The 12,713-nt window shown below is 37.6% G+C and overlaps 1 protein-coding gene across 43 annotated transcripts in view; it reads left to right on the forward strand.

Annotated features, from left to right (window-relative positions):
• The window catches only part of LOC128658091 (calpain-8-like), a 268,397-nt gene that overhangs the window by 140,776 nt on the left and 114,908 nt on the right, over positions 1-12,713 (forward strand). For all 43 annotated transcript variants that reach the window (XM_053712555.1, XM_053712553.1, XM_053712567.1 and 40 more), the window contains 2 exons: positions 576-656; positions 3,012-3,092. In XM_053712555.1, coding sequence (XP_053568530.1) covers positions 576-656; positions 3,012-3,092 — 162 coding nt within the window. The remainder of the gene's footprint in view (positions 1-575; positions 657-3,011; positions 3,093-12,713) is intronic.

Here is a 12,713-nt window from a genome sequence, read left to right on the forward strand (position 1 = left end):
ATGTAGATAAAGCAAATATGAAATAAAATGAGTGGACTGGCAGAATTATGTGTTCCTAGAGCATAAAAAAAATGCCACAGGGTAACTAGCTATATATGACTGAGCTCTTACTGTATCATCAGGAAAGAAATGATTATCGTATTTGCAACAATACTAACTTATGTGCCACCACTGCTCAAAACAGACATATAAGTGAGAAAATCTTTTCGGGCCAAATTTTAGAGAATAATGTTCCTTAGTGAATCAGCCACATACTGTAAAAGTTATTACCACATAGAGTTATGTTATTGGTGTCTAGTATTTGGGCATGGGTTGAAATGCATGTAACATTTCATGACAGATTCCTCATTTGACTTTTTTAGTATCTATGAACTATTAACATTCCCATTTTGAGAAGAGTCATTCATTTAGGCAATCTACTAAACGGAAGATAGAAATTTTGCTTCCCCAAACAAAGCATAATGTATCTATAGATTCTGTAGTTATTTCAATATATTGGAGTCTTATTTATATTAGCTTTGATTAGACAAAATACTGTAAGCACAATAATGTAAGCACATTTTTAATTACATCAGGAACCTGAAAAACAAGGAGAAGCCACTGAGAGTGAAAATGTTGTTGCAGAACCAGCTGAGACTGCAGTTACAGCACAAGAGGTAAATGAAAAGATATGGAAATTTTCTCAGTGTAAGACTATGAGCAGAAACGATTTATTTTACTGATAATCTTGCCTTCACAATAGGGTATTAGTAAAAATTTTGTGTGTAGTCCTCCATAACAATTTTATATTGTAATTTTCAGTTTATATGGACTAAGCGGTTTCTACAGAGTCTATTCACAAAATTACCAGATAGAATGATATTGCGCTAGATCTAAACCAAACCAAGGCTGAGTATAGAAATATTATTATTATTATCGGTTATTTGTAGAGCGCCAACAGATTCCGCAGCGCTAAATATAACCTATATGGAATGTTATAACTATGTGGCTAAAAACACTTTGTTGTTTTGACATAAATCACTATAAGTGTGAGGTTATTCGCACAGAGAACACACATAAAAATATTTGCACCTTGATAAAATGATGGAATGAAATGTTAAAAACCCCAGGTACCCCTCCACTTGTTGAGACTTCTTAATCAACTACAATCCAAATGAAAGAAACCATAATGCTTTGGATGTTGCTGGTTAGTCTAATCCACAGAAATATAAATTAACAGTTAAAATTGGATGTGAAGAAAATGCTCTCCTTCCTGACAGGGTCCCATAAGTAAAAAAGTCTAAAAGTACCTTGAGATGAGTAATAAAAAGAGGGAAAAAAAAGGTAATCCTTGATTCCTTGATGGTTAATGGATCGTTACGTGTAGACCCCGTATCCTGTTGAGGACCGTGAATCTCCGGTGCTGTTCCAAACCAGCCAGGTGATCCCTCCCTTGGCTCAGTGGATATGGAATATGCAAAACAAAATGAGAAGAAGCGCACACAGAGAGTACGATTCAAGTGAAGACTTTAATAACATAACATACACGCAACGTATACTGTTGCACTTACTAGATGTAAATAAAATCAAGCAGAAGGACAGATGGTATAAAATTGACACTCCTGGAAGGACTGTATACACACAGTCAGATGTAGCGCACTGGATGTAGACTCTGCTCGGCTTCCGGATTGCCTGCCGCAGGTATTCAAACCAGATATACAGGTGACGTCAATTGTCCCGACTCAGTGGATTCCTCGGCGCGTTTCCCCCGGTCAGCGGCCGGGCTTTCTCAAGAGGTTCCGTTTTTTGAATAATTAAAACTTGCACCCTTTGTGGGCTTAAAAGCTGGTGTTCTGTTAAGGGACCGAACTTTTGAAAAGAGCGAACCATGTCACTTCCTGTGACTTTTCATCAGCTGTTGCACACATTTTGGAGCAAATGCGCATGCGTGCCATCGTCATCACATACGTGCCAGCGTCATCACATACCTGGTCGCATACGTCACTGCTAAAATATTTAGCCCTGTGAAATTTACAAACCCTTTCTATAGCGCATGCGTGGGATTTTCTATCCCAAATTGCGCGCTCATGGAAATCCTGTTTATTAGGCTCCTCGGCTCCAATTAAATATAACAACCTGTTTCTTTAAACTTTTTTTTTTTGCAGCACTAAATGAGATTTTTATTAGCAAGGAGCACAATGAATTGGAGGTGTAATTAAATATAATGACATGCACAAGCACGATATTCAGTTTTACAGCAGTACTAGTAGTAGCAATGGGAGTAGTTGCAGTGGGGGGCGGAGTTCCGAATATTGCAGAGAAGCCTAATAAACAGGCTTTCCATGAGCGCGCAATTTGGTATAGAAAATCCCACGCATGCGCTATAGAAAGGATTTGTAAATTTCACAAGGATAAATATTTTAGCAGTTACGTATGCGGCCAGGTATGTGATGACGCTGGCACACATGCACATTTGCTCCAAAATGTGTGCAACAGCTGATGAAACATCACAGGAAGTGACATGGTTTGCTCTTTTCAAAAGTTCGGTCCCTTCACAGAACACCTGTGTCCAAATCAGCCCACCAATAGCATATGGGGGCATGAAATTCCTGTTTAAGAGGATTTGTCAGTTGCTTAGAAGGCTTGTTATAAGTTCCTGAAGACATCTGTTACACTGTCAAATTGAGAGTTAATGTTAATGGCTCTAATGTGTGAAAAAAGCCAAACTTCGAATATTGAGTATTTCCCAATAGACGTCAATGGAGAGTGAAAAGTGAGGAGGGGGGAACTAACAACTTTACTCAAGTGCAAACCCAATCGCATTTTCTCAAGTGCACTATACCAACATGAAAAATTAATATTTCACATTCCAATGTTTTTCACATAGAATAATATGTTCTATTTATTCATAATCATTATTTATAGGTATAGATATATACAGATTTATATAGGAATATCTATTTAAAAATACAATCACTTTGGTGTAGCTGTGATTTCAGAGAAGTAATGAACTTGTCTTCACTTTCTTTAAGGAATCTGAAAATGTGAAACCAGCAGCTGAAAGTGAAAATGTAGTTCCAGACCAAGCAGATGCCCCAGCCGCAGCAGAGGAGGTAAAAAACACATCATGTGATAGTGCTCTCAGTACAAGTGCATGGGAGTAACTATTAATCAGCTAGATTACGAGTTTTGAGCACTATAGAGAAATAAATGAACGCAACAAAAGTTATGCGCTGCTGAGACGTGCTTGTGCACGATTTCCCCATAGACATCAATGGGGAGAGCCCGAAAAAAAAACACCTGCGATCGCGGAAACAAAAGTTGGGGAAATAAAAAGACAGTTTAAACCTAACATCCTAACATAAACCCTAAGTCTAAACACCCCTAATCTTCTGCCCCAACATCGCCTACGCCTTCCTACAGTTATTGACCCCTAATCTGCCGCTCACGATATCGCTGCTACCAAAATAAAAATTTTAACCCCTAATCTGCCTCTCCCGATATCGCCGCCACTATACTACATTTATTAACCCCTAAACCACCAGCCCCCCCACATTGCAACAAGCTAAATTAAACTATATTAACCCCTAAACCTAACCCTAACCCCCCTAACTTTAACATAATTAAATTAGATCTAAATTAAATGTACAATTATTAACTAAATAATTCCTATTTAAAACTAAATACATTGTATAATAGTAACATTGTAGTTAGCTTAGGTTTTATTTTTATTTCACAGGTAAGTTATTTATTTTAACTAGGTAGACTAATTAGTAAATGGTTATTAACTATTTACTAACTACCTAGTTAAAATAAATACAAACTTAAATGTAAAACAAAACCTAACCTGCCTTATACTAAAACCTACCATTACAAAAAATAAAAAACCTACCATTACCAAAAATAAAAAAACCTACCTTTAAAATAAAAAACAACGAAATTATCCAAAAAAATAAGGATTAATCCTTTTCTAATACCCTTAAAAAAACACCCCAAAATAAAAAACCCTACTCTAGAATAAACTACCAAGGGCCCTTAAAATGGCCTTTTGGGGGACCCTTAAAAGGGCCTTTTGTAAGGCATTGCCCTGAGATAAACAGCTCTTTTACTATAAAAAAACACCCCCTAAAAATATACATTACACAAAAATTTTTTTTATCAAAAATAAAAAAGAATTACACCTAATCTAATAGCCCTATCAAAATAAAAAAGCCCACCCAAAATAAAAAAAAACTAGCCTACAATAAACTACCAATGGCTGTTAAAAGGACCTTTTGTGAGCCATTGCCCCAAAGATATCAGCTCTTTTACCTGTAAAAAAAAATACAAACACCCCCCAACAGTAAAACCCGCCACCCAACCAACCCCCCCAAATAAAAATATTATCTAAAGTAACCTAAACTAACCATTGCCCTGATAAAGGGCATTTGTATGGGCATTGCCCTTAAAAGGGCATTTAGATCTTTTACTGCCCAAACCCTAAACTAAAAATAAAACCCACCCAAAAAACCCTTAAAAAAACCTAGCACTAACACTAACCCCCGACACCCCACTCTCGCGCAAACACCATAAAAATTCTTATTTGCGCTAACCCATGCGCATAAGACATAAGACATGAAATGTTCTTTACGTAATGGAATATGTTCTTTTTATTTATAAATAAATATTTCTACATATATCTGATGGTATTTTGGTAAAATATATATTTTTACCTATATACAGTATATATATATATATATATATATATATAATTAGATATAGTTATAGATATGTACAGATATATATAGGAATATCTATTTATAAATACTTAGAACATATTCTGCTTCTGCTATGTACAGAACATTGGAAGGTGACATATTTACAGTAAATATATAGTTAAAAAACTTTTTTAAATATGAATATTGCATGAATGTTTTTACATGTTTTGATTTACTTAAATGGCCAGTAAACCTAGTCTAGTCACAGCCCGGCCCGACCGCGCCATTACACTCAGTGTAGCTCACTCCCGCTGTCAGACAGAGCAGGAGCGAGCTACACTGAGTGTAATGGCGCGGTCGGCGCGGTCGGTCCGGGCTGTAACTAGACAGCTGGCCAGATGCGCTCTGAGGGAGAACCAGAACCGCTCAGTAGAGCACAGAGGGCGGGTCTGAAAAACCCTCTTTTTTTTTATAAAATTCCAGCGGCAATATTAGGTTGTATAAAGCTAGCACTAATATAATGTTATATAATTCTGCACTATGTGCACAATTATATAACATTATTTTCTAGGTTTACTGGTCCTTTAATGGCAAAAGGCTCTAGTGCACTTATATATATGTCTGTATATGTATACATGTATATTTATGTGTTAATATCTGTATATACAGGGAGTGCAGAATTATTAGGCAAATGAGTATTTTGACCACATCATCCTCTTTATGCATGTTGTCTTACTCCAAGCTGTATAGGCTCGAAAGCCTACTACCAATTAAGCATATTAGGTGATGTGCATCTCTGTAATGAGAAGGGGTGTGGTCTAATGACATCAACACCCTATATCAGGTGTGCATAATTATTAGGCAACTTCCTTTCCTTTGGCAAAATGGGTCAAAAGAAGGACTTGACAGGCTCAGAAAAGTCAAAAATAGTGAGATATCTTGCAGAGGGATGCAGCACTCTTAAAATTGCAAAGCTTCTGAAGCGTGATCATCGAACAATCAATCGTTTCATTCAAAATAGTCAACAGGGTCGCAAGAAGCGTGTGGAAAAACCAAGGCGCAAAATAACTGCCCATGAACTGAGAAAAGTCAAGCGTGCAGCTGCCAAGATGCCACTTGCCACCAGTTTGGCCATATTTCAGAGCTGCAACATCACTGGAGTGCCCAAAAGCACAAGGTGTGCAATACTCAGAGACATGGCCAAGGTAAGAAAGGCTGAAAGACGACCACCACTGAACAAGACACACAAGCTGAAACGTCAAGACTGGGCCAAGAAATATCTCAAGACTAATTTTTCTAAGGTTTTATGGACTGATGAAATGAGAGTGAGTCTTGAGGGGCCAGATGGATGGGCCCGTGGCTGGATTGGTAAAGGGCAGAGAGCTCCAGTCCGACTCAGACGCCAGCAAGGTGGAGGTGGAGTACTGGTTTGGGCTGGTATCATCAAAGATGAGCTTGTGGGGCCTTTTCGGGTTGAGGATGGAGTCAAGCTCAACTCCCAGTCCTACTGCCAGTTTCTGGAAGACACCTTCTTCAAGCAGTGGTACAGGAAGAAGTCTGCATCCTTCAAGAAAAACATGATTTTCATGCAGGACAATGCTCTATCACACGCGTCCAAGTACTTCACAGCGCGGCTGGCAAGAAAGGGTATAAAAGAAGAAAATCTAATGACATGGCCTCCTTGTTCACCTGATCTGAACCCCATTGAGAACCTGTGGTCCATCATCAAATGTGAGATTTACAAGGAGGGAAAACAGTACACCTCTCTGAACAGTGTCTGGGAGGCTGTGGTTGCTGCTGCACGCAATGTTGATGGTGAACAGATCAAAACACTGACAGAATCCATGGATGGCAGGCTTTTGAGTGTCCTTGCAAAGAAAGGTGGCTATATTGGTCACTGATTTGTTTTTGTTTTGTTTTTGAATGTCAGAAATGTATATTTGTGAATGTTGAGATGTTATATTGGTTTCACTGGTAAAAATAAATAATTGAAATAGGTATATATTTGTTTTTTGTTAAGTTGCCTAATAATTATGCACAGTAATAGTCACCTGCACACACAGATATTCCCCTAAAATAGCTATAACTAAAAACAAACTAAAAACTACTTCCAAAACTATTCAGCTTTGATATTAATGAGTTTTTTGGGTTCATTGAGAACATGGTTGTTGTTCAATAATAAAATTAATCCTCAAAAATACAACTTGCCTAATAATTCTGCACTCCCTGTATGTCTGTAAATACATATTTAAACATATATAGACATTTGTGCAATATTTTTTAAGAATAATTTTTATTAAACAGTGTTATTATTGTAGTGTAACTGCACTTTGTAATATATTTTAGAAGTGTTTTGTGCAACTTTTCGCCAGATAACCACTGCTCTGAAATCATTCTAGTGTAAATCACGATTGTGCTCAAGCGATCATGGGCCCGATCCGATATGCAGCGTCGCCCGCAAATGCCAGCGACGCTGAATTTTGCGCTGGTTTGGTATCCTATATACGGCGTAACCTAGAAGTTACACCCGTATATTTCTGCCGTCGCCCGTAGTTTTTTGGGCCATAGGCAGGTATACCAAACCAGCGCAGTTTGGTATCCAATATACAGCGTAAGGACTTACGTGGTGAAAATGGAGAAATCTTACTCCATTTTCACCTCGCCACAAAAAGCAGTCGTAGTAAGCCTTACGCTGTCTATTGGAGCCCCGTAACTCCCTAAACTAGCTACAAAATAAACCTAACACCTAACGCATGCGCAATGTCTGTCTACCTGTCAACCGTGATCCCCCGCCGCAATCCCTAATAAAGTTATTGACCCCTAAACCGCCGCTCCCGGACCCCACCGCCACCTACAATAAAAGTATAACCCCCTAATGTGAGCTCCTACCCCGCCGCCAACTACATTAAACTACCCCCTAAAGTGAGCCCCTTACAAAGCCGCCATCTATTTTAAAATTATTAACCCCTAATTTAATCCCCCTACACCACCGCCAGCTATATTAAATTAATTAACCCCAATCTAATCCCCCTACCCCGCCTCCACCTATATTAAATTATTTAACCCCTAATCTAATCCCCCTACACCGCCGCCAGCTATATTAAATTAATTAACCCCTAATCTAATCCCCCTACCCCGCCGCCACCTATATTAAATTATTTAACCCCTAAATGACTAAACTGTCCCTACCACTAAACCTAAGTCTAACCCTACAAATAGCCCTGAAAAGGGCTTTTTGCGTGACATTACCCCAAAGTAAACTGCTCTATTGCCAGCCCTTAAAAGGGCTTTTTGCGGGGCATGCCCCAAAGAATTCAGCTCTTTTACCAGCCCTTAAAAGCGCTTTTGGTGGGGCTTTGTCACAAAGTAAACTGCTCTTTTGCATCTAATCTAAATCCCCCTACACCGCCGCCACCTATAATAAATGTATTACCCCCTTATCTAATCCCCCTACACCGCCGCCACCTATAATAAATGTATTAACCCCTAATCTAATCCCCCTACACCGCCGCCACCTATAATAAATGTATTAACCCCTAATCTAATCCCCCTACACAGCCGCCACCTATATTAAACACATTAACCCCTAATCTAATCCTCTTACACCGCCGCCAGCTATATTAACTATATTAACCCTAATTATATTAGGGTTAATATAGTTAATATAGTTATTATATGATATATATTAACTATATTAACCCTAATTATATTAGGGTTAATATAGTTAATATAGTTATTATATTATATTATATATATATTAAGTATAATAACCCTATCTAACTCTAACATCCCTAACTAAACTCTAATTAAAATAAATCTAATATTAATATTATTAATTAAAATATTCCTATTTAAATCTAAATACTTACCTATAAAATAAACCATAAGATAGCTACAATGTAATTAATAATTACATTGTAGCTATTTTAGGGTTTATATTTATTTTACAGGTAACTTGGTATTTATTTTAACTAGGTACAATAGCTATTAAATAGTTAAGCTAATAGCAACCTAGTTAAAATAATTACAAATTTACCTGTAAAATAAATCCTAACCTAAGTTACAAATACACCTACACTATCAATAAATTAAATAAACTACAAATATCTAACTAAAATACAATTAAATAAACTAAACTAAATTACAAAAAAAAAAACACACTAAATTACAAAAAATAAAAAAAAGATTACAAGATTTTTAAGCTAATTAAACCTATTCTAAGCCCCCTAATAAAATAATAAAGCCCCCCAAAATAAAATAAATTCCCTGCCCTATTCTAAATTTAAAAAGTTAGCTCTTTTACCTTACCAGCCCTTAAAAGGGCCTTTTGCGGGGCATGCCCCAAAGAAAACTGCTCTTTTGCCTGAAAAAAAAAACAATCAGCCAATCGGATTGAACTTGAATCTGATTGGCTGATTTAATCAACCAATCAGATTTTTCTACCTTAATTCCGATTGGCTGATAGAATCCTATCAGCCAATCGGAATTCGACGGATGCCATCTTGGATGACGTCATTTAAAGGAACCTCATTCATCGGGAAGTCGTCGTGCCGGATGGATGCTCCGCGGCGGAGGAGCGAAGAAAGAAGATTGAAGATGCCACTTTGCTTGAAGAAAGCAGTTTTCTTTGGGGCATGCCCCGCAAAAGGCCCTTTTAAGGGCTGGTAAGGTAAAAGAGCTAACTTTTTTAAATTTAGAATAGGGCAGGGAATTTTTTTTTATTTTGGGGGGCTTTATTATTTTATTAGGGGGCTTAGAATAGGTGTAATTAGCTTAAAAATCTTGTAATCTTTTTTTTTTTTTTGTAATTTAGTGTTTGTTTGTTTTTTGTAATTTAGTTTAGTTTATTTAATTGTATTTTAGTTAGATATTTGTAGTTTATTTAATTTATTGATAGTGTAGGTGTATTTGTAACTTAGGTTAGGATTTATTTTACAGGTAAATTTGTAATTATTTTAACTAGGTAGCTATTAAATAGTTATTAACTATTTAATAGCTATTGTACCTAGTTAAAATAAATACCAAGTTACCTGTAAAATAAATATAAACCCTAAAATAGCTACAATGTAATTATTAATTATATTGTAGCTATCTAGCGGCTAGATTTAGAGTTTTGTCGGTAACGACCCGCGTAGCTAACGCTGGCTTTTTTCTGGCCGCACCTTTAAAATAACTCTGGTATTGAGAGTCCACAGAATGGCTGCGTTAGGCTCCAAAAAAGGAGCGTAGAGCATATTTAACGCAACTTCAACTCTCGATACCAGAGTTGCTTACGAACGCGGCCAGCCTCAAAAACGTGCTCGTGCACGATTCCCCCATAGGAAACAATGGGGCTGTTTGAGCTGAAAAAAAAACCTTAACACCTGCAAAAAAGCCGCGTTCAGCTCCTAACGCAGCCCCATTGTTGTCTATGGGGAAACACTTCCTACGTCTGCACCTAACACCCTAACATGTACCCCGAGTCTAAACACCCCTAACCTTACACTTATTAACCCCTATTCTGCCGCCCCCGCTATCGCTGACCCCTGCATATTATTTTTAACCCCTAATCTGCCGCTCCGTAAACCGCCGCTACTTACATTATCCCTATGTACCCCTAATCTGCTGCCCCTAACACCGCCGACCCCTATATTATATTTATTAACCCCTAATCTGCCCCCACAACGTTGCCTCCACCTGCCTACACTTATTAACCCCTAATCCGCCTCACTAACCCTATAATAAATAGTATTAACCCCTAATCTGCCCTCCCTAACATCGCCGACACCTAACTTCAAACATTAACCCCTAATCTGCCGACTGGAGCTCACCGCTATTCTAATAAATTTATTAACCCCTAAAGCTAAGTCTAACCCTAACACTAACACCCCCCTAATTTAAATATAATTTTAATCTAACGAAATTAATTAACTCTTATTAAATAAATTATTCCTATTTAAAGCTAAATACTTACCTGTAAAATAAATCCTAATATAGCTACAATATAAATTATAATTATATTATAGTTATTTTAGGATTAATATTTATTTTACAGGTAACTTTGTATTTATTTTAACCAGGTACAATAGCTATTAAATAGTTAAGAACTATTTAATAGCTAAAATAGTTAAAATAATTACAAAATTACCTGTAAAATAAATCCTAACCTAAGTTACAATTAAACCTAACACTACACTATCAATAAATTAATTAAATAAAATACCTACAATTACCTACAATTAAACCTAACACTACACTATCAATAAATTAATTAAATACAATACCTATATATACAATAAAAAATGCCCTACCCTATTCTAAATTACTAAAGTTCAAAGCTCTTTTACCTTACCAGCCCTGAACAGGGCCCTTTGCGGGGCATGCCCCAAGAAATTCAGCTCTTTTTCCTGTAAAAAAACACATACAATACCCCCCCCCAACATTACAACCCACCACCCACATACCCCTAATCTAACCCAAACCCCCCTTAAATAAACCTAACACTAAGCCCCTGAAGATCTTCCTACCTTATCTTCACCATACCAGGTATCACCGATCCGTCCTGGCTCTGATATCTTCATCTAAGCCCAAGCGGAGGCTAGACATCCATCATCCGACGGCTGAAGAAGTCCAGAAGAGGCTCCAAAGTCTTCATTCTATCCAGGAAGAAGAGTAGATCCAGACCAGCAACCATCTTCTTCCAAGCGGCATCTTCTATCTTCATCGGATGAGGACCGGCTCCATCTTGAAGACCTCCACCGCGGACCCATCTTCTTCCGACGACGACTTCCCGACGAATGACGGTTCCTTTAAGGGACGTCATCCAAGATGGCGTCCCTCGAATTCCGATTGGCTGATAGGATTCTATCAGCCAATCGGAATTAAGGTAGGAAAATTCTGATTGGCTGATGGAATCAGCCAATCAGAATCAAGTTCAATCCGATTGGCTGATCCGATCAGCCAATCAGATTGAGCTTGCATTCTATTGGCTGATCGGAACAGCCAATAGAATGCGAGCTCAATCTGATTGAATCAGCCAATCAGATTGAACTTGATTCTGATTGGCTGATTCCATCAGCCAATCAGAATTTTCCTACCTTAATTCCGATTGGCTGATAGAATCCTATCAGCCAATCGGAATTCGAGGGACGCCATCTTTGATGACGTCCCTTAAAGGAACCGTCATTCGTCGGGAAGTCGTCGTCGGAAGAAGATGGGTCCGCGGTGGAGGTCTTCAAGATGGAGCCGGTCCTCATCGGATGAAGATAGAAGATGCCGCTTGGAAGAAGATGGTTGCTGGTCCGGATCTACTCTTCTTCCCGGATAGGATGAAGACTTTGGAGCCTCTTCTGGACTTCTTCAGCCGTCGGATGATGGATGTCTAGCCCCCGCTTGGGCTTAGATGAAGATATCGGAGCCAGGACGGATCGGTGATACCTGGTATGGTGAAGGTAAGGTAGGAAGATCTTCAGGGGCTTAGTGTTAGGTTTATTTAAGGGGGGTTTGGGTTAGATTAGGGGTATGTGGGTGGTGGGTTGTAATGTTGGGGGGGGTATTGTATGTATTTTTTTACAGGCAAAAGAGCTGAATTTCTTGGGGCATGCCCCGCAAAGGGCCCTGTTCAGGGCTGGTAAGGTAAAAGAGCTTTGAACTTTAGTAATTTAGAATAGGGTAGGGCATTTTTTTATTTTGGGGGCTTTGTTATTTTATTAGGGGGCTTAGAGTAGGTGTAATTAGTTTAAAATTGTTGTAATATTTTTCTTATGTTTGTAAATATTTTTTTATTTTTTGTAACTTAGTTCTTTTTTATTTTTTGCACTTTATTTGTAAGTATTGTATTTAATTAATTTATTGATAGTGTAGTGTTAGGTTTAATTGTAACTTAGGTTAGGATTTATTTTACAGGTAATTTTGTAATTATTTTAACTATTTTAGCTATTAAATAGTTCTTAACTATTTAATAGCTATTGTACCTGGTTAAAATAAATACAAAGTTACCTGTAAAATAAATATTAATCCTAAAATAGCTATAATATAATTATAATTTATATTGTAGCT

This window comes from Bombina bombina, chromosome 4, assembly GCF_027579735.1.
Source record: "Bombina bombina isolate aBomBom1 chromosome 4, aBomBom1.pri, whole genome shotgun sequence".
In the NCBI taxonomy this organism is placed as follows: Eukaryota; Metazoa; Chordata; class Amphibia; order Anura; family Bombinatoridae; genus Bombina; species Bombina bombina.